Genomic DNA, 25,051 nt, shown 5'->3' on the forward strand with positions numbered 1-25,051 from the left:
ATTCCTATCCCACCTTTTCTTTGGGGGGGTGGGGGGCTCTCATACCACACTCAGAGGTTCTCAGGAATCATTCTTTGTAGTGTTCAGAGGACTGTGTGTGCTGACAGAGGTCAAATCCAGAATTGGCTGCATGAAAGGCAAGTACTATCTCTCCAGCCTTAGTTACTCCTTTAAAAAAAAATAAGATGAAAAAGATTTGCTGGAGAGCTGGTGCACTGGATAAGAACTTGCCTTCCAAAGTCCAGTTTTGATTCCCAGCACACCAGGTGTGGCCGAGTTAATCTCTTCGCCACCAGACCAATTAGACAAGAATTATCCCTGGAAATCTTGATTGAAATCCTCTTGGCAGATTTCTCTCTCCCTTGTTATTACCACCCTCCTCCCCTTTCAAAACACACTTTAATCTAAAGAGGTGGCAGCTGATTTAAAACCTTTTTTGCCTGCCATGGTTCTCTTATCTCCACCCTATCTATCCAGTTGTTGCCAGACAGCCAGAAACCCATGAATCAGCCTCTTTCTCACCTTTTCCCCCCTCAATTTACCTGTCATTCACATATCACAGACCACCAGTTAGGATTATTGGAAGAGTTATGAGATTAGATTAGATTAGATTACAGCCTTGAATGCCTGGCCTATTTCAAATATTCCATAAAGATTCCCTAGCATTAAGAAAATTTTTTGGGCCAGAGAGATAGCATGAAGGTAGGGTGTTTGCCTTGCATGCAGAAGGACAGTGGTTTGAATCCCAGCATCTCATATAGTCCCCCGAGCCTGCCAGGAGCGATTTCTGAGCGCAGAGCCAGGAGTAACTCCTGAGTGCTTGTGGGTGTGACCCAAAAGCAAAAAAAAGAAAGAAATTTTTGGTTTTGTTTTTAAGACACACCCTGCAATGCTCAAGGGATACTCCTGGCTCTGTGCTCAAAAATCACTCCTGGCAGGTTCAGGGAACCATATGGGATGCCGAAGATCAAACTTAGCTTGGCCAAGTGCAAGGCAAACACCCTACCCGCTGTGCTATCACTACTTCTTAAAATATTATTATAGTGGCTTGGTGCTTCGTGAAATGAAGTTTCTCAAAAGTAGTAAGCCATCCATTCTGCTGCATATTCCCATCCTCTAACACAGGCAATGCTCTGAGCCTCTTTTATTGCTGCTCTGGCCGAAAGCCAAGAGACTATAACTGCAGAAATGACATCCCGGATAAACAATTCCAAGGTTGTTTCAGTATTAAATTGAGGAACTAAGTGTGAAATCAGGGGAGGCAGTGAGCACTGAGTGAGGGAGGCTCCAATGACTTTCATTTCATTAGGAGGGAGGAGCAGGCCCTCGGATGGCATGTTCTCTGGGCAGCAGCTTGTTCCTGGCAAGCCAGTGTTGTGTTTACACAGGAAGCCAGGGCAGGAAGGACACAGCCAGAGAGGCAGCTGCTCTCTGGGGCCCTCAATATCTATTTATTTCCTGTGGAGGAACCTAAAGTCTAGCTACCATTCTTTTGTACAAATGAGAGCACTTCTTGAGCATTTATTTCCCAATTCTCCACCCTGTGCTTTTTCTGGAATTAGAGCCCAGTTAAGGGAAGAGCGAGAGGAAATAGCAGGAGAAACACATTTCCACCAGAATGGGGAGACATGTGGAGAACTTGGGCTGCTTGGGCTAGGCAGGGACATTCAAGGACACAGAGAGGGCGTTTATGTAACACGACTGCTTGTCAACAGGGAGCCAGGATGAGGCGTCCTAGCAGGGATTTCCCCTGCCTGCCAAGGCTGTGTCCTTTGGCTGCCCATCTCCGCAGAGGTTAGTGTGTCTGGTTTGGGATCGGCATGGAGATTTGTATTGGCATAGCAGGTAGAGGGTGGGGTCCCCTAGCAGGAGAGGTGTCTCCTCTGCAGGGTGTCCCCTGGGCTCAGACACTCCCAATGTCAAGGAGGTAGGGCAAAGGGATCTAGTCCTGGTTGTAACACTGGGAACCCCATGACTAGAACCACGGAGATCTCCAGTGTGACTTCCTGCTCTTTTTTTGTTTTGTTTCGTTTTGGTTTGGTTTGGTTTTTAGGCCATACCTGGCAGTGCTCAGGGGTTACTCCTGGCTGTCTGCTCAGAAATAGCTCCTGGCAGGCATGGGGGACCATATGGGACGCCGGGATTCAAACCAACCACCTTAGGTCCTGGATCAGCTGCTTGCAAGGCAAACGCCGCTGTGCTATCACTCAGGCCCTAGCTTTCTGCTCCTTTTAAAACTTTTTATATCTTTATTTTGGAGACCACACCCAACTTACACCCAGTTTTGCACTCAGGGATCACTCCTGATGATGCTTAGGGGACTATAGGCAGTACCAGAGTTCAAACTGGCCACAGACAAGACAAGTACCTTCCCCTTGTACTATTTCTCCAGCCCAGCTCTTTTATTTTAGGGTTTGAGGATTATACCTGGCAGTTCCAGGGACTACTCCTGAATCTGTGCTCAGGAATTACCCTGAGGGGATTCAGTGAATCATATGTAGTGTTAGGGATCAAACTGTAGCCAGCTGCATGCAGGGCACCTTAACTCCTGAACTCTCTCTGATCCCTTTTATTTATTTATTTATTTATTTATTTATTTATTTATTTATTTATTTATTTATTTATTTATTTATTTTTATTTTATTTAGTTTTGGATCCACACCTGGTGGAGCAAAGGGGTTACACCCAGTGGTGCTGGGGGATCCTGGGATGCTGGGCAACTTTTTTAGTCTCCTACTCTTTTAAAACTATTGCCGAAAAGTTTCAACTTCTCATCCAAAGAGTCCAGAACAAAGACAAGAAGATCTTTGGCAGACAGGAACCTCACTCCACCCCACTGAGCAAAGGCTTTTCAGCATTCACCCCTTCTCTTTCATTTTCTTCTTAGCCACTTCCTGTTTACAGGGCAGCCTGTCCCAAAAGGAGGAGCACTGTGGGTCAGGGAGACATGGGTACTGTGAGAGAGAAGACAGACAGACAGACAGACAGACAGACAGACAGATACTGTAGAGATAGAGAGAGGCAGAGGCTGCGAGGAAGTGTGTGAGGAGCGAGACAGGATTGCAGGGCTGTGAGAAAGTGAGCAGGCCTTGCCCTTCCAGTGAGGCCTGGAGCTGGTAGGGAAGCCCAAGGAGCCGGAAGCTTCATAGAGGGAGCCATCATGCATTCCTGTGCTGGGGAAACTATTTTTGAATTCAGTGTGGAAAGCTGATCGTAGCCCTGATGCACTGATGTCTGCCTGGCCATGCCCCTCACTCTAAAGCTGGGGAGTGTGGAGTGAGGAGAAGCCCCATGCCCACCTATTTGTCCCAGTCCAGGCTCTGTGCCTCTGTACTGTGTCCCTTGGCAGTATGTTCTGCAGCTGCCCCAGGAGACTCCACAGATCAAGTCCAGGCTCAGGTGACGTGGGCAGTGCCTTCACAGTTGTGCCAAGGGCACCATCAAAGCCGTACCTTAGACGAACCTGGCCCCCTCCATAAGTGACTACCTGCTGGCACGTCAAGGAACCCTTCCACCTCAATCAGACCCAAATCAATTCTGGTGTCACCCTATACCAAGGCCTTGGGAACCCACTGCACTCCAGTGGTCCCTGTGTTCTTTTGTGCCGGTCACAAACTAGGGAGCTTCTGGAAGCTCTTGCCACTGAGAGTCCTAGGAAATCCCCCCCCCCCCACACACACACACACACACAGACCCATGATGACAGCTGCTGCTCACTGAGCACTTACCAGATGTCCAACATGGACCAGTGGATTAAACTAGCTCAGTAATTAAGTACCCGTAGCTCTGGCTTTTTTTTTTTTTGCAGCACCCAGGGGTTACTCCTGGCTCTACGATCAGAAATCACTCCTGGCAGGCTCGGGGGACCATCTGGGATGCTGGGATTCGAACCACCATCCCTCCGCATGCAAGGCAAACGCCCTACTCCATGCTATCTCTCCGGCCCCCTAGCTCTGTCTTTTATTTTATAAGGGTCACATCTGCTGGTTCTGGGATGGGGTTCTACCCAGCACCTGTGTGTTGGTGCTAGGGAGGAGCCACCAGGGCCAAGGCTATCCAAGCAGTGCTGGGAGGAGAGCCAGCAGTGGCAGGGAGCTGGCTCAGGTCTTGGCTGTACTGGTCTGTCTTCTACTCCTTCCATTTTCCTCCCAGCATCTTCTGTGATCTCTATAGAATGTCCCTTTCCCCTTCAGTGATTGCCCTTTCAGAATCCTTATCTCCTAAACCCTCTTTCCCTTCCCTCTTTGTCCCTCTTCACACCCACATTCTCTTGGGGAGCTGCTGACATGTGTCTCCACATCCTATCCAACCATCTGGAGTCTGTCCTCACCTCTACTATCTGATACAAAACTCAGCAGCCCAAAGGATCTGCTTGTTTCCACCTTGGAGGAAAGAGCTGCCTCAGCTGCCTCTCAGTTTTTCTGTTTTGTTTTGTTTTGTTTTGTTTGACTTCCAGGCTGTTAGTTCTCTTCTAGTCTCCTTCCAACTGCTTTTTCCATGCCATCTTCCAGTGCCCCTTCATATAGCTGATATTCTCTTTGATACAAAAGGGCGAGGGAGCCCCCTATTTAGCACACACCAGCATTGCTCTGCTGATGGAAAGCTGAATTCTGCTGAGCTGAGATACCATAAATAGACACATTTACAACTTCCTGTCCATTTAGCCATTTATCATCCCAACAGAAGTAGTGTTAATATTAATTTGCACAATCACAGCTTACAAAGTGTTTTCAAATGCTCACCTCCTTTCCCCCCACCCCCAGTAGCTCTAGCTTTGTGTAAGGAAAACATTTTTCTGGCAGCACAATATGAAACTGACTTCAGAAATTTTAGCATGCTTTACCAAGTATGTGTGACTGGGACGACAGCAATCTAAACAGACTTGGTTTCGATAGAGTTCTGGCTTAGGTCCACTAGACCTTCCTAGCCAGGGCCACTTTCCCAGTCATTTGGTCAGCTCTGTTGGTGACTGACATTTGGGATAGGGCCCAGATGACCCATGTTTTAAGTTTTGAGTTTTTGGTGGTGTTGGGAATAGAGCCCAGGGCCTCATACATACTAGGCAAATGTCCTACCACTGAGCTCCATCATCAACCCTTTTGTTTTATTTTATTTTATTTTATTTTTTTGGTTGTTGGGTCACGCCGGCAGCGTTCAGGGGTTACTCCTGGCTCTATGCTCAGAAATCGCCCAGGCAGGCACAGGGGACCATATAGGATGCCGGGATTCGAACCACCATCCTTCTGCACGAAAGGCAAATGCCCTTCCTCCATGCTATCTCTCTGGCCCCTTATTTTATTTTTTTATATATGGAATGCTTCAGGAATTTGCATGTCATCCTTGCGAAGGATGCTAATTTTCTCTGTATCGTTCCAATTTTACTATATGTGCTGCCGAAGCGAGCACAACTCTTGTTTTAATTATATTTGTTCCTAAGAGCTCAAGAGGGTCTACCAGAAAGCAATTTTAGTTAGCCCCACCTACTTACTTTGAGATGAGAATGAAGGACCACGAGACAGATCTATCTAGTTTTTGATGCTCAGTATACTCAGACTTCCTCTAGGAAACCTGGAAGCCTTAAACCACATATCAAAGGGGCCTGAGGATAGCCCAGTGATAGAACATCAGTCTTGAAAGCCTGAAGCTAAACATTCAGTCCCTGGCATCATCTCACATATTCAAGTGCACTCCAGCTGCTCTGCTGTTTGGGATCTCCAGCAACCAATATGACACAACAAAAGTACAAGTTGGCAAGCACTGTCACCGAGTGCGCGCAGTGCCTGAACATCATGATTGCAACAGCAAACAGTGAAAGATGGCAAGCAGTATTTCATGCCAGCTTTCCCAGCTTGACGTATGATGCTGAGGATAGTTCTGAGGCCATGTCTGGGCTCCCTGGGACATATCAGGACATGGGACATGCTGTAGCTGCTTTAGACTCATCTTTGAAGGGCAATTAATTAGCTGGCATTGACTGAACCTGAGTGTTTGAGGTTCCTTAGGACAAGCATTGCATTCTGGTGGCTATGCTTGGAGCTGGGGTGCTTTCCTCAAGGCATGTTGGGACTTTATTTTTTGTTTGCATATTTGGGGCTAAATGCAGCTGTACTCACTTGGATCATTCCTGGTGATTCTCAGGGGACCATTGGGAGTGTTGAGGAATCAAACCTGGTCTGCTGTGTGCAAGGTACTCTCTCACCAGGCTGGGAACTTTGTTCTGAAGTCATAAACTATTTGAGGCCCAGCAGACACATCAAGGCCTAAGAATAAAATGCTGCAGATTACCTGAGACACCTAGCTGTGCCTTCAGCGACCATGTGGTAGTAGGGACTGAACCAATGTTGGCCATGTTCAAAGCCTGCAATTGTACTATCTCTCCACTCACTCAGGCTGTTTTTTGTGTTTTTTTTTTGGGGGGGGTGGTCACACCTGGCAGCATTCATGGGATACTCCTGGCTCTATGCTCAGAAATCGCTCCTAGCAGGCTCAAAGGACCATATAGGATGCCAGGATTTAAAGCACCGACCTTCCGCATGCAAGGCAAATGCTTTACCTCCATGCTATCTCTCCAGCCCCTCACTCAAGCCTTTTTAATTTTCTGCTGCCCCTCAGGGACATCCCACCAAAGTAGCCTGGGTTCTTCAGGTCCATCCACTTTCAAGTTCTCTGCATAGCCAGGTCCTGTTTTACTCAGGATGGCTTCCAAGAACAGCTCTCACTGGCCATGAGTCTTCTTCCTCTCTACAAACCACTCCATGACTGGGTAGACATCAACTTGCTGTTTCTCTCATCCTTGATTTTTTTTTTTTTTTTTTTTTGCCTTTTTTGGGCCACAACCAGTGAAGATCAGGGTTTACTCCTGCTCTGCACTCAGAAATCGCTCCTGGCTTGGGGGACCATATGGGACGCTGGAGGATCAAATTTACAGTCCATCCTAGGTTAGCGCATGCAAGGCAAACACCCTACCACTTGTGCCACAGCTCCGGCCCCTCATTCTTGACTTTTTTTGTGGGGGGATCACACCCATCTGTGCTCAGGAGTTACTCCTGGCTCTACACTCAAAAATCACTCCTGGCAGGCTCAAGGGACCATATGGGATGCCAGGATTCGAACCACCATCCTTCTGCGTGCAAGGCAAATGCCCTACCTCCATGCTATCTCTCTGGCCCTCATCCTTGATACTTAACTCTCCTTAAACCCTTGATCTGGAGTCACTCTCATATGCACTGACCTGTGTTAATGACAGCTTTGGTCAACAGACCCTTCTGTCAGCAGTGACAGGGCAACTTTTCAACATAACACGCTTCCCCCAAATTCCAATTCCAGCCAAACAATGCACTGCCTTCTTTCCAGTACTTTGGCACCTTGTACTATCATGTCACCTTGTCTTGGGCAGCCTTTGATTCTGCCCAAACAATTTGTCTAGGAAGAGAAGCTCCTGCTCTGTCCATGAGGCTGTCCCCAGCCTCCAAAAGCATAATGTCCTGGCTACTGGTGCCATGCTGACCAGGACTGCAGTTTTGTATTTCAGTTCTCTGGAATGCTGTGATATAGGAGCCACTGCAGAGAACCAGAACAATGTTGATCCCATTGACACCAGTGCTGTAATATTTGTTACTTGCCATCTGGTGACTTCATTTATAGTGCTCCAATTATGGGGTTGGAGAAATAGTACAGTGGATAGGGTGCTTGCCTTTCATGCTGCTGATCCAGTTTGATCCTCAGGATCTCATATGGTTTCCTCCAAGCCTGCCAGGAGTGATCCCTGAGTGCAGAGCCATGAGTAAGCCTTGAGCACTGGCAGGTGCAGCCCCAAAACCAAACACCAATAATAAACTGTTCTCTACTTTGTTCTCAAGTAGTTGGAAAGTAAAGTGTAATATAAAAGTTTGGCGAGAATAACCATTTCTGGGCTGAGGCAATAGTACCAGCAGTTACAGAACTTGACTTCTTGACCTGGGTTCAATCCATGGTACTACATATGGTCTCTGAGCACAGCGCCAGAAGTAGGTCCTAAGCATTACTAGATGACTCAAACCCCCCAAATAAATAATTGAATAAATAACTATTTCTGGGGCTGGAAAATATATACAGGGGATGGTGTTAAGGGTTGGTTAAAGCACTTGCTTTGCATGCAGCTGACCCAAGGTGGATCCTTGTTACCCCAAATGTTGCTGAGCACAGAACCTAAGCACAGCCAGATGTGGCCCAAACTCCCTAATATTTGCTACTTTTACTGACAATTACTGACTGAGTGATTGAGTTAATTATGTTGTTTTGGGTTTGTTTGTTTGTTTTTGGGTCACACCCAGCAACTCCTGGACCTGTGCTCAGAAATAGCTCCTGGCAGGCACATGGGACCATATGGGATGCCAGGATTCGAACCACCGTCATTCTGGATGAGCTGTTTGCAAGGCAAACACCCTACTGCTGTGCTATCTCTCCAGCCAATTATGTTGTTCTCTGATTGGTTTTGTAGTAGTGCGATATAAAAATGTGAGCCACTAGTGGTATAAATTGGCATCAGGGGGTTTGAATCCTGCCCTTGGAGTGCAAAGATGCCTGCAACTCACTTTGATATGCATTTGAGAAAATATGGAGGGATGGGCAGGTGGGGTGGAAGTGGGAGATACAAGGGAGCCTCAGGCCTGATGCTAATGATGGAAGTGCTGGTGAGACAAGGACTATGACTGTCACCACTGGGTCCTCTACACCCGGCAGCAGCTTGGAAAAGTTCATAACCAATACTGGATTTATGTCAACAAAGGTGACACTCCTAACAAGGCAGGCAACATTAGAAAGCAGGCCTTTGCCCAAGGGGTTTCCTCAGGCTGTGGAGTGAAAGGAGCTATTCATCAGGGAGGATTTCCTGGAGTATGATTTCCTGCTGTCCTGTTCAAAGACTGGTGGGGAGGGCAAGATGGTGCTCCTTCCTGCATTTTATGCAGCCACTGACGTTGAGACAGTCCTCTTGGCCTGTCTTACCTCTCCCACCTGCAGCCTCACTTTTCATGAGCTGGGTACTGCTGCTCTGTAATCTTTCAGCTGCCTGCAGGTTCTGAGCACCTTAGAGCTGGTTGGGTAAGGGGTGTGGGGGCATGTGATAAAGCTCTCTAGACTTGGGTACTGACTGAATATGGACACACTTATGCAGCACCAGGATAAACTGAGTCAGGTGAAAACCAGGAAAACACCAGGAAAGCATAGCTGCACCACCCCTAATCCTGCCTCTGTAGTCTCTTGCTATTATTGAGTGCAGTGAAGACACAGATTCAATTCCATGATTATCATCTACAGTGAAGCATCAAAAACAAGCTTGCTGCCTTGCTGGCACACAGAAGATGTTTTAAAGTGAAGTATATTTTGGAGCTGGAGAGATAGTACAGACGTATGGTGCCTGCTTTGCAGATGGCGGACCCAGGTTTAATTCTGGCACCACCACATAGTTCCCTGAATACCAGTAGAGATAATTCCCTCAGATCTACTAGCTGTAGACCAAACCTATCTCCCCATCAAAAAATAATTTGTAGTACTGCTTACCCAGTCTGTCACTGTCACTGTAGGTCAGCATGTCTCGACTGTAACCCCCCATCATATTCCAAGAACCCTACAGATGAAAATTGCATGGTTGGAGGAGGGAGTGTCCAGCACAAGACAAAGAGACCAGCATTAGGTCAGGGGTCCACAGGAAGGAAATGTTGGATATGAAACACTGTTGTGGGGAATAAAGGCAACCATGGGAGGTCCCCTTAAAGATGGAGCTATCCGTGTGGTGCACACATGGATTCCTGAGTACACATTGCAGGCACCCACATACCTGGGCTCAGAGCTAAGCCATTCCCTTACTGAGTGGGTAGGGATGTGGCTTTACCTCTCCTATCCAGGAGGCAAGAATGAGTAGGACAACCCTCATGTGGGTGCAGAACCAGCGATTTCTGGGATCTGGCCAGCTGTAATCTTCAACAAGATGCTTCACCTTTGCTATCTCCTGGGGTGGTGCCTTCGGTGGCTGGAAGATTGCATTTAGGGGCTGGAAAGAGGGTGCCAAAGAATAGAGCACATGCCTTGCATATGTGAGGCCCTGAGTTCGATTATCACCCCCTCTAGCAATCCAACCTCCAGCATCTCATGTCCTCTGAGCACCGCCAGGCCTGAACAAGTCCGAATCACCAGGGCCCTTGGAACCTTTGGCCCATGCTGCTGGGCTGATACCACTAGGAAGACCCTAAGAAGGAAGAATTGAAGCTAGAGAAATAGTTAAGCAGGCTGACCTGCGGGTCTCTCATGCCCCCTCCACATCCCCTCACCCTCAATAAAGGTTCGATTCTATATGAATGTTATGTAGTGGCACTGTTGGGTGCTGGCCATTGGTGATTTGGGCGCTTGGCCTAAGTCATCCAGCTTAAGAGTTCCAAAGCCAGAGCAAGGACCCAGTGTCAGTAAGACTGAAAAACAAGTTTCCTAATGTGGTTGTCACTATGCCCCAAGTATCAGTTCCTAAAAACAACACGTTAAGTTTACTTGCTTATGGTTCTGGAGGCCAAGAGTCTGAAACTGTCCACACTGCCAGAAGCCTGGTGTTCTCTGGGGAAGGGGAGTGGCATGGCTGCTGACCATGCTTCTACGGGAAGCTGCTTTCCCTGCACCCAGTCTCAAGGTCTCCTCTTTTTCTCCATCTTCCAAATTTTGCTTCTCATTTTGCTTTTCCTTCCTCTTCTGTGAACTTGAGGCCATTCCTATTAGATAATCTTAAGGATAGTAGGTAATCTAGCTATCCCCAGAAGGAGAACTGCCCCATCAAAGTCCTTCATTTAAAGGGTGGGAGAGATTAACACCTGGGTTAAGTCACTATCATTAGTTGTGTCTACTGTCTCTTGCCATCTGTAGTCTTCACAGGTTCAGGGATGGGGGTCAGGATTGGAACATAACTGGTGGCCTTTGATTTGTCATTAATCACATGACAACTGAGGCCAGTAGAACCTCATAGGAGTCCTGATCCCATCATGACTTGGCCAAGCTCTGAGCCCAGCTAGGCTGCATTGTTGCCTGGCCCCTCTTGCTACATATCAGCGCTCTCCAGTTCCTCACAGAGACTCTGAGGCATCTGACAGGCTTCTGTGAGGAATGGGGGTTTGTGTCTGTGTAGATGGGTCCTGATGTACTGTGCATGTTCTATCAGGTCATGGTGAATGTCACTGTGGAGAATGCAAGTGCCAAGCAGGTTACATTGGGGACAACTGTAACTGTTCAACGGATACCAGCACCTGCTGGGCCAAGAATGGCCAGATCTGCAGTGGCCGCGGACACTGTGTCTGTGGGCAGTGTCAGTGCACAGAGCCGGGAGCCTTTGGGGAGACATGTGAGAAGTGCCCTACCTGCCCTGATGCCTGCAGCAGCAAGAGGTAAGCCCTTTCCAACCAACACAGCTCTGCACACATACAAGCACATATGCACAGGACCTCTTCCAGCCAGCCGATCAGCCCTCAAAGCTGCAGCCTTGATAGCAAGCAGAATCTTACAGCATTTACCAATAAAAGGAATCCTTCTGGCACCAAAAGGATGCTGTAATAAAATAAAATGAAACAAGATAACAACAGCAAAGCAAGCTACTTTAGAAATGTCCACAGAACCAAGTTAAATGAGATAAAATGGGTTTAGAATTTAAAGTAGCATCACCAAAGTGTTTCCCATGTCCTATTTTGTACTGCAGACATTCCTTTTCAGAAATGATTTTATTATTATTATTTTATTTTATTTTATTTTTTTGCTTTTTTGGGCCACACCTGGTGACGCTCAGGGAGGGATTACTCCTGGCTATGCGCTAAGAAATCACTCCTTGGCTTGGGGGACCATATGGGACGCCAGGGGATCGAACCATGGCCCGTCCCAGGTTAGCGCATGTAAGGCTGCTTGCGCCACCGCTCCAACCCCAGAGTCCACGTTAACATCCTTGATCTCATAGAGACTGTGGAGGCGAAGTGCTGCTTGAAACCAAATGTGATAGGGGGGCTAGGGAGGTGGCTTGACGGTAAAGCACTTGCCCTTTATGTGTGACTCCCTGGATTCAATTCCTAACAGCTTATGCAATGGTCCCTTCGCACCAACAGGAACAACCCTCAAGCATTAATCTAGGTGTAACCATCCCCCAGAACAGTCAGGTTTAACTCACAAACACGAAATTAAAGTCAGAAGTTAAATTGGCCTAGGAAGCACCCACCCTAGATAAGGCAGCACAGGACCAAACTGCAGAGGCTTTGACCTTTTCCACTTAATATGTGTGTGGGGGTGGTTGTGGGAGTACTTGAAAAACAGGGGCAGAGCTGGAGTTGATTCTGCATAGGCCTGGCCACCATACCGGGATTGACCTCCACATCTTCTGCCACTGCACATAGCAGAAAGCACGTGAGAACAAGCGAAAGCAAACCAAGTTCCTCTACCCTGAAAACAAGAACGCCACTCTCTTCGGAGCCCTCGTAGAGAAACAGCTGTGTCATCAGTGTCAGCCACGGGAGGGGGCTCCCATCAGCGGAAACAAATGGTCACACAGACCTCAGCCTTTGTCTTGGAACACAGTTGCACGATGTGCTTTTGGCTGGTTTCCCTTCTGAGTGTCTGGCTCAGGCCTCTAATGAAATGAGGTCTTGCACTCAGCCAGAGCCTGTGCTGGGTGCTGGGCAGGCCATGCTCCGCAACACTGGAAGGATACAGAGCCCCTGGTTGGATGTTCTCCACAAATAATCCATGTGTGGGTAACTGAGAGCGGGCCAGGAATCAAGCAAGATAAACCAGGCCAGATTTTGTTTAATTGGAAGGGTGCCAGGGAGAGTAAAGAAGAGAAAGCAAGTCCGCTTTCCATCAGCTATGAAAGAATAGACAGCAGCCCAGCTAGAAAGCTCTCTGGGAAGGAGGTGGGTGAGGTGCCTAGGGCCCTTGTAGCTGCTCTGGGAGCTGAGCTGGGATGAGGCCAGTGAGGGCAGAAACTGGCTCACTGTTGATCAAGCATGACTTCTTGCCATCCTCTCCACAGTGTGTGTGCCATGGGACATACACTATACACTCCTCCATCTCACCAGCAGAATCCCCATTAAGTCTAGTACCCATATTTGGGGCACACTAGGTGAAGAGTCTGGGGGGAGGGGGTGCAGGATCAAGCTAGGACAATCAAGTGGAGTCAATAAAAGTGGATGGAGTTCATTCTTTCCCCTGCCTTTTTTTTTTTTTTTTTTTGGTTTTTGGTTTTTGGGTCACACCCAGCAGCGCTCAGGAGTTACTCCTGGCTCTACATTCAGAAATAGTTTCCAGCAGGCTCGGGGGACCATATGGGATGCCGGAATTCGAACCACCGTCCTCCTGCATGCAAGGTAAATGCCTTGCCACTGTACTATCTCCCCAGCCCCCCCTTCTTTGCCTTTCTAGAGGGCAGCAATGAGCAGATAATTAAGGGCTGCCTGGGAAGGCTAGCCTTACTTTACTGAACTTGAAATGAAAGTGTACATTTCTGGGGTTAGAGTAATAGTACAGTTAGAGAGTTGGGCATTTGCTTTGCACATTTGCCTGCAAATGAGGATTCCTGAGCACAGAGCCAGGAGAAAGCCCAGAGCACTGCCAGGTGTGCCCCCCCCCCCAAAAAAAAAGAAAAAGCATGAATTTCCTCAAAGCCATAGATGTTTATTATTTATTGAGCAATACTGAAAAAGCAGAGAGGGTAAGAGGTACCAAAGCCAGATTTAGTAGTCCTCTCCACTTGTCTCTGGGCTCAGAGCTCATTCACTATCTCTTTCACAGCCTAGTTGCAGCTTAATATAAAAAATTGTTTTCGGACCCTGTAAGGTTTATATACTGTATTTTCCGGCGTATAAGACGACTTTTGAAACAAACAAAAAAAAAATCAATCAAAAATCGGGGGTCGTCTTATATGCCGAGTATATCCCGAAAAATGTTTCAATATGCCGCTAAACGAAAATTGTCTGAATATTGCCACAAAACGAATCTTCCAATTCGATCCTGCACTGATCACTGCAAGGCTGCTCGGACCGCCTCTCTAACTCAGCCAATCCAACCAGGCTTTTTATGCATGCAAATTAGACAATGTTCTGGACCTGAATCTACACTGTAAAAAGCCTTCTCAGATTGGCCAGAGTCAAGAGAGGAAGTCTATGATAGTAGAACCTTTGAACCTTTGCTTGTTGTGATTGGCTCACTGTGGTACATACAGTTGCAGCACAGGAACGTTCTGTCTGATACAGTGAATATAGGCCTAAACCTATATTTTAACTGCAAAATTAGGGGGTCATCTTATATGCCTAGTCATTTTATACGCCGGCAAATATGGTACTAACCATTCATCGGCCATCTAAAGCACTTTCACTTACTGCAGGACTTAAACTGAGAACTAGTTTCTGAGCTATACCCATCAGTACTCAGGATTTATTCCTCAGGGCGGACACATGCAATGTTGGGGTTCAAACCTGGGCTACCCACTTGCAAGGCAAAAGCCCCAACCTGCTGTACTATTGCTTTGGCATCAGATGTAATGTTTTTTTTTTTTTTTTTTTTTTTTTTTTGTGGTTTTTGGGTCACACCCAGCAGTGCTCAGGGGTTACTCCTGGCTCCATGCTCAGAAATTGCTCCTGGCAGGCACGGGGGACCATATGGGACGCCGGGATTTGAACCAATGACCTTCTGCATGAAAGGCAAACGCCTTACCTCCATGCTATCTCTCCGGCCCCAGATGTAATGTTTTTATAGGGGATAAATTTCAAGTATATCTAGAAGGAGTTTTCACATTTGCAAAACATTTCCCCCCACCAAAAAAAAAAATAATCTACCTAATCAAATCAAATAGGAACATTCTCCTTGTAGAATGTCAGAGAAGCCTCAGATGACAGAGTGAACAGGTGAGCACCAAGCTTAGTTCTCAAATATGTGGATTCTGTGGACATCTGGACCCAGGCCCTGCCCTGGTGATGGATCTGATGGTGTGTGAGGGTGAAGTGTGAAGCTCCTCTACAAGGCCAGGAAATGGTTTTTTACCACACAGGCTCTCCTGGAGCTCACTGGGTTAAGAGTAAGGATTTGCCATGGAAGCACAACAACATTTGGCTCCTGGGGTCAGGTTCTTGTAGGTCTCAGCTTAATAGGAAACCAGACATGCCTCTGTTCTTTGTGACCCCAAGGGGCCCCCACCAGACACCTGGGCACAAGAAGAGGTTCGATCCTGGGGAAAATTGGACTCCACACTGCTTTGCCCACTTTTATAAGAAGTAACAGCTATATTTTTTTGCTCTTTCCAAAGAGAGTGTGTGGATTGTTTGCTGCTACACTCCAGAAATCCAGCTGACAACCACACCTGTCAGGCTCCATGCAAGGATGAGGTGGTCACGTGGACAGATGCCATTGGTAAGTAGCCCGGCAGCCGCCCTTCTAGTCACGGTAGAAGCATCTGAGCTATGGGGGCTATAAATGGGAGAACTTGAGTTTGGAAACAACTTCACCTTCCTTGGCTCAACTGCTGGCTCCCCAAGAGGATCCTTGGATAGAATTTCTCCTTGTTTATACATTCTAATTTAATGCTGGAATCCAGAATCTTCCTAACCATACCTTCTCCTACCAGTTTCTCTGAGACACTGGGACAGTATAAGAAGTCATATTTGGGAGCCAGAGAGATGGCATGGAGGTAAAGCGTTTTCCTTGCATGCAGAAAGACAGTGGTTCAAATCCCGGCATCCCATATGATCCCTTGAGCCTGCCAGGAGCGATTTCTGAGTGCATAGCCAGGAGTAACCCCGGAGCATTGCTGACTGTGGCCCCAAAACAAAAACAAAGAAGTTATGTTTGTTGCTACAATAAACCTCATTGACTTAAGTATGTCAGTTTGATATCCTCCAATAGTTTAGGGAAGACATTCCTGATTGCCAATTCCATGTGGTTATTGAGGAACTCAGGTAGTCACTAGACCATTGTAGAATCATTTAGTTTTATTCCTCAAATTTTTCAGAATTAGCCCCAATCTCTCAGAAAATAGGGAAAAGTAAAGGGAGGTTTGTATGAACCAGGCAGGAAATGGCCCATACTGGGCCCTCCTGCCCACACTGATTGACCTGAGCATAGTTGTCTGGCCACATTGAACTGCAAAGATGCCTAGACAGTGCTGTCTGGCATTGTGCACAGGTGGCAAGAAGTCATGCTTGATCAACAGTGAGCTAGTTTCTGCCCCCACTGGCCTCATCCCAGATCACCTTCATATACTGCAAGTATACAGTCTCATTAGTTCAACCTGAATCTGGGGTTGGGGCCACCCAGTTCTCCCAAAGCTTTTTTGTACTCCCACCCTAAACAGGGGGTCTTGGCCAACAGTTTCATTTTTGAACACTTCTCATTCTAATCCCTCCAGTTTGATATCACCCATTCTTCTGCTTTTACCAGTGAATAAAAAATCTGTAAGTCTGGGGCCAAAGAAATAGCATGGAGGCAAGATGTTTGCTGTGCATGCAGAAGGACGGTGGTTTGAATCCTGGCATCCCATATCCCATATGGTCCCCCAAGCCTACCAAGAGCAATTTCTGAGCGTAGAGCCAGGAGTAACTCCTAAGCGCTGCAGGGTGTGACCCAAAAACCAAAAAAAAAAAAAAATCTGTAAGTTTACTTCTGAGCATGAGTACACAAGGAGTCAGAGATGCTTTTTACCACCTCTGGGTAGCATCTGTATCTTTTCTAGTTTACCTACTGTGTTCAAGGTGAGGAGTACCTAAAACCAGGAGAGAAAAGCTCATGTCTACTCCTGTCATGCATGGGACAGACTTAGAACCTTCCATTTCAACGGACAGCTCCACTTACCTGTACTGTCTCCAATCCAAGCATTGTTTCCCCTCCAGAGGGTACAGCAGAGAGCTGAACATCCCTCAGTAACCTAAGCTCAGCCATGTGAGATCCCTGACTATGGTTTTGGAAAGGCCCTTGAAACTTCTGTACTTCCTGCTTTGTTGCGGTGTCTGCCTCCTCATCCTGTGCCTCAGAGGTTCACAACACCATTCAACTGGGTTTTTCTTACAGGGAAAGATGACCAAGAGGCAGTGCTTTGCTTCTACAAAACTGCTAAAGACTGTGTCATGCTGTTCACCTATGCAGAGCTCCCCAGTGGGCGGACCAATCTGACAGTCCTCAGGGAACCAGGTGGGTGGCACTCGGTTTTGAACCCCACTCCTGCTCTGGGGTACCTTCTCTGATCATTGATCAGATCCTGCTCCAGTTCCCTGGGAAAATCAGGGTCTGCACCAAAGAGACAGTTCAGGGGTAAGGCACTTGCTTATACTTCAGGAGTAATCCCTGAGCACAGCTGGGCTAGAGTTTAGAAGAAAAATGATTATGTCTCTCAGACCCTTCTGCTGGGGTGAAGCCTTGGGCCATAAGTTGATGGCATGAATTTCCTAAGGGGATTGACCCTGTCCATGAGAGTGCCTCATCTTTGGGGAGACAGAATTGGGGGTGATGAGAGAAGAAGAAAATTCAATCCCACTCTATGCTAGTAGTGGGGGGCAGCTACTGGGTTGCTGGGCTGGAGTTGGGGTTAGAGCTCAGCATTAGAAGAGCAGCTGGGCCCAATCACATACCAGCATGGTCACTGTCTCATTATGAAAGATGGGGTGGCCTGGGGACAAATCAGGCCTTAATGCAAACACAAATTTTGCTGCCCACTATGGGGTTCAGGATTTAAAGGCCTTTGGCTTTGGAATTTCAGAATTTCAGCGATGACCCCTTTTATTCCTGAAGGGTAGGGAGCAGACCATCAAAACTGTTGATCCATGTTGAGCCATATCTTCAAGCCCCACCAGGAATGACCCCTGAGATCTGCTGGGTGTGAGCCCAAAAACAAACAAACAAACAACAACAAAAAAAAAAAACAAGACAGGGCTGGAGAGGTAGTACAGCATATAGTACACTTGCTTTAGATACAACCTACCTGGGCTTGATCCCTAGCATCCTACATGGTCCCCCAAGCACCAGGAGGAGTTAATTCCTGAGTGCAGAGCCAGTATCACCAGACCCCAGAAAATAAACTAACAATAAAAGCACAAGACAAATTAGACTGTCTCCTGTGCTGCTCTGAGGCTTTCTGAAATCAACACTTAGTTTTCAAGTGGCTCCATCATCCTTCCTCCCTGAAGTGTAGCCCTGAATCCTGAAGTAAGGCGGGAGGGGTGCTTTAAGGTGAGGTTGCCCTTTGCAGGTGGTCTCAGGGTAGAGGCACTGTGCAACCTCAGCATGGTGGCCATTGTTCTGCCAGCCTTCCTTTCTGTACACTGGAGTACCTACCCCCAAACCCCATCCCCACATAGTGTCCCAGCAACAGTGTGGGGCTTTGAGAAGAAAGAGGAGGGAACCTAGGGGTGGGCAAGCAGTGGGGCATAGTGGCTTTGCTGACCCACCCCCCTGGTTTTCTCCAGAATGTGGAACCGCCCCCAATGCCATGACCATTCTACTGGCCGTGGTAGGCAGCATCCTGCTGGTGGGGCTTGCTCTACTGGCCATCTGGAAGCTTCTTGTCACCATCCATGACAGGAGAGAGTTTGCCAAGTTCCAGAGCGAGAGATCCAGGGCCCGCTATGAAATGGTAAGGTGTGGAGGGGGCAGCTGATGGGTGTCTGGGTCTCTGAAGCCAGGGAGGCAATCACAGCCTGCTAACAGCGTGTTTTATTTTGTGTTTTTTTGTTTTGTTTTGTTTTGGGGCCACACCCGGGAGCACTCAGAGGTTACTCCTGGCTCTGTACTCAGAAATTGCTCCTGGCAGGCTCAGAGGACCATATGGGATGCCGGGAATTGAACCCAGGTCCATGCTGGGTTGACCATGTGCAAGGCAAACGCCCTACCGCTGTGTTATATCTCCCCCTGCAAACAGCTTTAGTGCTCAGAGGCCACATGCATCCTGCACTGAATGGGGAAAAGCATCCAGATCATGTTCACAGAGGACTTGGCATAGGGTAGGGGCAGCAGCACTGGGCATGCAGATGTCTGAGCAAACCTGGCAAAGGACTGAGGGTCTTCTAGTCTCTGATGGTGCCCATATGAGGATCTCCCTCACTGAGCCCCACACAAAGCTGAGCACAATGGAGTCTCCTGCAGAATCGGAATCCCTACATTCTGGATCTTGAAAAAATGGAGGGACCAGCAGAGACCCTGGAACCCAGCTCCTTTCCACAGGGTTGAAGGATTTGGGAAAGGGAGAGACATGTTCCTTAGGGGTCTGCATGAGAGGGAGAGCCAAGTCTAAGGTTGTTGTATGTATGTATGTATGTATGTTGTTGTATGTATCTGCCCTGTGAGTTCAACTAGCTGTACTGTACTCTTGGGGAACTGACCTGAGAAGGTGGTTCCCCTATAGCCCTAACTGTGGGTTTAAATGGAGAAACTAGCTCATGACCCAGGGACCTAAGAAGTGTAGTCAAAGGGCTGGAGCACTTGCCTGACAAGGCCCAAGCTTGTCACCAGTCACCCTGTGATTTTTCAGTGCACCTCTGGGTATAGCCTTAGTGGCCCCCAAATAAGGCCCAAGGCCCCTGAACAATGCTCTGGAGAACCCCCCAAGAGAATCTGCTCACACTTACTCTTGTGCCCTGCAGGCCTCCAACCCGCTGTACAGAAAACCCATCTCCACACACACCGTGGATTTCACCTTCAACAAGTTCAACAAATCCTACAATGGGACTGTGGACTGAGTGCTGCCCTGCCCAAGGCCAGAGACAGATGATGCAAAGTCAGAGACTGATACTCCGGGTAGACCAGTGGAGATAAACTTCCAGAGACTGGGAGAGGAACCCACTGCAGACACAGCACAGAACAGCACAGCAGCAGGCTGAAGCCTGCTCCAAGCCTAGGACAGGCAAGGGGACATGGCTCCTCTCAGCATCTGCGACCACATGCAGCTTGTTATCTCCAGGACCTGCTGAGACACAGGGCTGAGCTCCCTTCCAGCCCATCTGAAACAGAATTCCTAGGAGTGCTCAAGCCGATCAAAACAGGACACATCTTTTCCAGGGGTTCATTTTATAATAAGAAATTAAGATGGTACAATTATGGTCGTAGTAGCCACTGAGCCTTGTCCATCTCATGTCCAGGATGGCTTGTGGGTGTAGGTGGTGGGCTGAGATGCTGTGAAAGGCAGATGTAGTTTCTACATGACTGTTTTTTCTCTCCTGTTCATTCAGTACATTTTTTTTTTGTAACAAAAAAAAAAAAAAAAAAAAAAAGGAAAGGAAAGAGACTGTGCAGATCATAAAGTAAAGATTAAAACCAAAAGATTTTGTTTGCTCACACTCTACACTGTCTGCTGCTTTGTGAAAATGGCTGAGAGGATCCAAAGTGACCAACACAAATTGCCCCCAATACTACACATTGCAAGTGAGAGCTTTTCATACAGGGACAGAGATCAGAGAGCTAAACCTTTGAACCTTTCCAGATTTTGCTTATTGACACCAGTGCTACAATTTGTATTTCTTGCCATGTGGCAGCTTCATTAAACAAATCCTACTTTCTTTCAATAAATATAAAATTTTGAAATTATCAGTAAGTTTTCAGTGATATGGCAGTGTTTTCTATCTGCTAAACCAACTGAATGAACTGTTTTATGTACTTGACTGTAAAGTCTGATGTCTCATCGAAGTGTGAGCCACCAGTGTACATGCCAGTGATTTTTCTGGCTAGAAACTGCCAAAACACTGCTCAGGCATAAGCATGTGTCTCCATAGCCAAGTTCCTATGCTGCATGTATGAGGCTGAGATTTTTCTTAGGTCCTAGTGCTATCACTGCTCAGTCATGTGATCCTAGGTGCCACAACAGGTTCGCTCCTGTAGTACATGATCATGTATGTGAGAAAGACAAATAACTGCATAATCCTCAGACAATACAATACCAATGAAGATATTAGAGGAAAAAAAGTTAGGTGGCCCAGGGATAGCCCATTGCAAAATGCCTACCTTGCAAGCATGAGGCCAATGGTTTGATATCTATGCTACCAAATGTAGTATCCACAGCTCTGTCATCTAGGACCCTGTGCCTGATCAGAGTGTATGCATGTTTGTGTGTGTGTGTGTTTCTATGTATATGAGTCCAAAAACTGAAATGGCAACCCCCAGCAATCTGCAACAAAAATGTGTAAATGCATCTCCCAAAGGTTCAATACATGTGTAAGATGGACACCACCTGGATTCCACATCACTAATCATCAGGGAGATGCAAATCAAAACAACTATGAGGTACCACCTCATACCACAGAGATTGGCACACATCACAAAGAATGAGAATAAGCAGTGCTGGTGGTGATGTGGAGAGAAAGGAGCTCCTATTCACTGCTGGTGGGAATGCCGTCTAGTCAACCTTTATGAAAAGCGATAAGGAGATTCCTCCAAAAGCTGGAAATTGAGCTCCCATATGATCCAGCTATACCAATCCTAGGGATATACCCTCGGATAGTGGTCTAAGGCTCTCGAGCCACATGCAGCTCTTTACACTTTTTTATGCGGCTCTTCTGTGTGCCGGGCGGCCGCTCCAGGAGTCAGGACTCTGCTCCTAGGAGTAGAGTAGTAGTCAGGAGCAGAGTCCTGAGTCCTGGAGCGGCCGCCCAGCACACAGAAGAGCCACATTAAAAAGTGTAAAGAGCCACATGTGGCTTGCCGACCACTGCCCTAGGAACACAAAAATACAATTCAAAAATCCCTTCCTCAAACCTTTATTCATTGCAGCGCTGTTTACAATAGCCAGACTTTGGAAACAGCCTAGAAGCCCCTCAATAGATGAATGGCTAGAGAAACTGTGGTACATATATACAATGAAATATTATGCAGCCATCATGAGATTAAGTCATAAAATTTTCCTATACATGGATGTATATGGAATCTATTATGCTGAGTGAAATAAGTCAGAGGGAGAGAGACAGACACAGAATGGTCTCACTCATCTATGGGTTTTGAGAAAAATAAAAAGACATTTTTGCAATAATCCTCAGAGACAAAGAGAGGAGGGCTGGAAGGTCCAGCTCACGACATGAAGCTAACCACCGAGAGTGATGGGTGCAGTTAGAGAAATAATCACACTGAGAACCATCATAACAAAATGTGACTGGATGAGGGAAGTAGAAAGCATATCTAGAGCACAGGCCAGGGTAGGGTGGGGAGGGGGGACACTTGGGACATTGGTGATGGGAATGTTGCACTGGTGAAGGTTATATATATATATATATATATATATATATATATATATATATATAGAGAGAGAGAGAGAGAGAGAGAGAGAGAGTATATATACAGCACAAATAAATAGCCTTTACTAAAGAATAAAAAAAGACTATAGGACCAAATTTTTACCTGTGGCATTCCAAAAAAATTAAAAATAAAAACAAATATTTAAATAAATAAATGGCAGGTTGGAGGTTGGTGCATTACTGCTATTACCATTAGGTGTGAAAAGTAGAAAACCACTGGTGTGCTTCAGTCATTATTAACTGTTGGTGTCTGAGCATTCCACACAGGTGCCGGTTCTCAAACATACAAAGGTTTAAAACTACTGGAACTAGATGATTGCCCCTGCTCTACCTGATAAGGAGCTGTGATTATTTTCATGGGTGAAGTCCATGGAGTACCATTTCAAATGGTACTATTCTCAGTCCCCTGCTGCCCCCTACTGGAAGCTCTAGGAACAAGTTACTTGGAGAGGAGACCTGACTTTTGAAGTGATGCTAGTCCTTTATATCTCCACCCCACCCCACTGCTCCCTCCATACACAAAAATGTTTATTTTTTTTTTTTTTCATCTCGAGTGAGGTGTGGTCTTAATGCCTCTGTGAATCTTTAGGTCCAATAAACTGGCAACTTCTTTTTAGGATGGAAAGGATTGGGGCCATGACTAGGTATGCTCAGGGCTCACTCCCATCTTTGTGCTCAGAGATCATTATTGATAGTAATGGGGACCATTTATGGTGTCAGGAATCAAACCAGGGTCAGCTATGTGCAAGGTAAACACCTTATCTTCCTGTGTTATCTCTTCAGCTAGGTCTTTAAATCACATCTTTTTATTTTTCCTAAAGAAAAAATATTTTGGGGGGCATAGCAGTGGTACAAGCGGTAGAGCATTTGCCTTGCACGCAGCTGACCCAAGTCAGATCTCGGTTCAATCCTCCTGCGTCCCATATGGTCCCCCAAGCCAGGAACTATTTCTGAGCGCACAGCCAGAAGTAACCCCTGAGCGTTACTGGGTGTGGCCCAACAAAAAAAATCTTTTGCCTAAAACATCACATTAACAGATTATGTAGTTATAATGAGTCACTAATTTTCTATTTATGTTTATTTTTTTGCCTGGACCGCTCAGTGATATTCAGTGCTTACTTTTTGCTCTGCACTTAGGGGATGAACCGAGATCAACTTTGTGCAAGGAAAGCACTTTATCTCTCCAACCCTCAATTTGTTTAACTGTTAAGTGACCAGCATACTACATATTTTTTATCATAAGATATTTAACTGTAAGTCATCTGATTTACTAATGAGTTCTTAAGTTTTTGTAACATTAATTGGCATCTCTTTCTTTTTTGGGGGGCAGACACAATGACGCTCAAGGGTTACTCCTGGCTATGAGCTCAGAAATCGCTCCTGGCTTGGGGGACCATATGGGATACTAGGGGATCGAACCAGTCAGTCCTAGGTTAGCACGTGCAAGACAAACACCCCACTACTTGTGTCACCACTCCGGCCCCATCTCTTTATTTCCATTATTCAAATACCCTTTAGCTTTTCTGTTTTTGCAACATATGGCAGTACTCAGGGCTTACTTCTGCTTCTATGCTCAAGGATCACTTGGGGAATGAATCTGGGTCAGCCAGAAGAAAAGCAAGATCACTCCTGGAAGGAGTTGGGGGGCAGAGAGCTAGGGTTTTAACCCAGGTCAGCTGTGTGTGAGCAAACATCCCACCCACTGTACTAATCTATCACCCTGGCCCTGTCTTACTGCACTCAGGAATTAATCCTGGCAGGTTTAGGGACTAATAGGATGGCAAGGATTAAACACAGGCTGGCCATGTGCAAGGTAAACACCCTATCCATTGTGTTCTGGCCCTTAAGCATTAAATTTGTTTTTGTTGGGTTTTTTTTTTTTTTTTGGCCACACCTGCTGACACTGTTACTCATGGCCATGTGCTCAGAAATTGCTCCTGGCTTGGGGGACCATATGGGACGTCAGGGATCAAACCTAGGTCCGTCCTGGGTCAGCTGCATGCAAGGCAAATGCCCTACCACTGTACTATCGCTCCACCCCCCAACTGTCCAATTTTTAAAGTGTCTCTTTCTACTCAAACAGCCTTCCTTCATGGCCATCAAATGGTCTCAGCCAATTCCTATACCCTTATCAGGGAGTTCTGGCTTCTTGGTGTCCTGAGTTGGTGACAGCCCAGTTACACCTGACCACCATGGCCCACCAGTGTCTGCTCAGATGTCCACTAGAAGTTCTGAGATCCTCTTTTTGACAAGACTTATTTTTTCAGCAGAAGCCTCCTGGCATCTGACTGGGGGTGGAGAAACTCAGAACACAGTCCCTTCAACTCCTATGCCTGAGGCAAAGGGAGACTCTTCCCTTAACCCTGAAAGGAACAGATAAGAGTATTATCCTTTCAAGCCAGTTTTAAACAAAATACATTGTGTTCCAGTAGTAGCCTCCCTTTCCTCAGGCATATAGGCTCAGAAGGACTAGAAAGAAAATAAAGGGACAGGGGTGGGGGAAGGTAAACCAGCCTTGGATAGATCAAACTAATTCTTATGAACTCTATATCCAAAAAGACAGGGGACTTCACATCCTGTAATCCAGATAAAGCAGCTCATCATAAACTCAAAAAAAAGATCAGTAAATTGAAAGGTAAAAGAAATAAAATAATTTTTCTCTGCAGCTTCCCGAGAATTTGCCCTCCACCAAAAGATACATCCTAACTGTTGCAAACCTTGTGACTTTCTGTTATCTAAATCTTGCAAAAATTTAACTGAGCCAATGTCAGTGTCACTACTCACTGAAATGGACCACC

General features: G+C 46.7%; 1 protein-coding gene and 1 non-coding gene across 2 annotated transcripts in view; one reads left to right on the plus strand and one right to left on the minus strand.

Moving 5' to 3' along the window:
* Positions 1 to 20,178, plus strand: part of ITGB5 (integrin subunit beta 5) — a 131,361-nt gene extending 111,183 nt beyond the window's left edge. The window contains exons 11-15 of the mRNA XM_049785882.1: positions 11,180 to 11,402; positions 15,296 to 15,399; positions 17,053 to 17,172; positions 18,444 to 18,610; positions 19,617 to 20,178. Coding sequence (XP_049641839.1) covers positions 11,180 to 11,402; positions 15,296 to 15,399; positions 17,053 to 17,172; positions 18,444 to 18,610; positions 19,617 to 19,712 — 710 coding nt within the window. The 3' untranslated portion in view covers positions 19,713 to 20,178. The remainder of the gene's footprint in view (positions 1 to 11,179; positions 11,403 to 15,295; positions 15,400 to 17,052; positions 17,173 to 18,443; positions 18,611 to 19,616) is intronic.
* Positions 5,304 to 5,406, minus strand: LOC126026843 (U6 spliceosomal RNA). The gene has a single exon (XR_007502054.1). It is a non-coding gene; the product is annotated as a U6 spliceosomal RNA (small nuclear RNA).
* Positions 20,179 to 25,051: the final 4,873 nt, after the last annotated feature.

The sequence above is a fragment of the Suncus etruscus genome, chromosome 13 (genome assembly GCF_024139225.1).
Source record: "Suncus etruscus isolate mSunEtr1 chromosome 13, mSunEtr1.pri.cur, whole genome shotgun sequence".
Lineage (NCBI taxonomy): Eukaryota > Metazoa > Chordata > Mammalia > Eulipotyphla > Soricidae > Suncus > Suncus etruscus.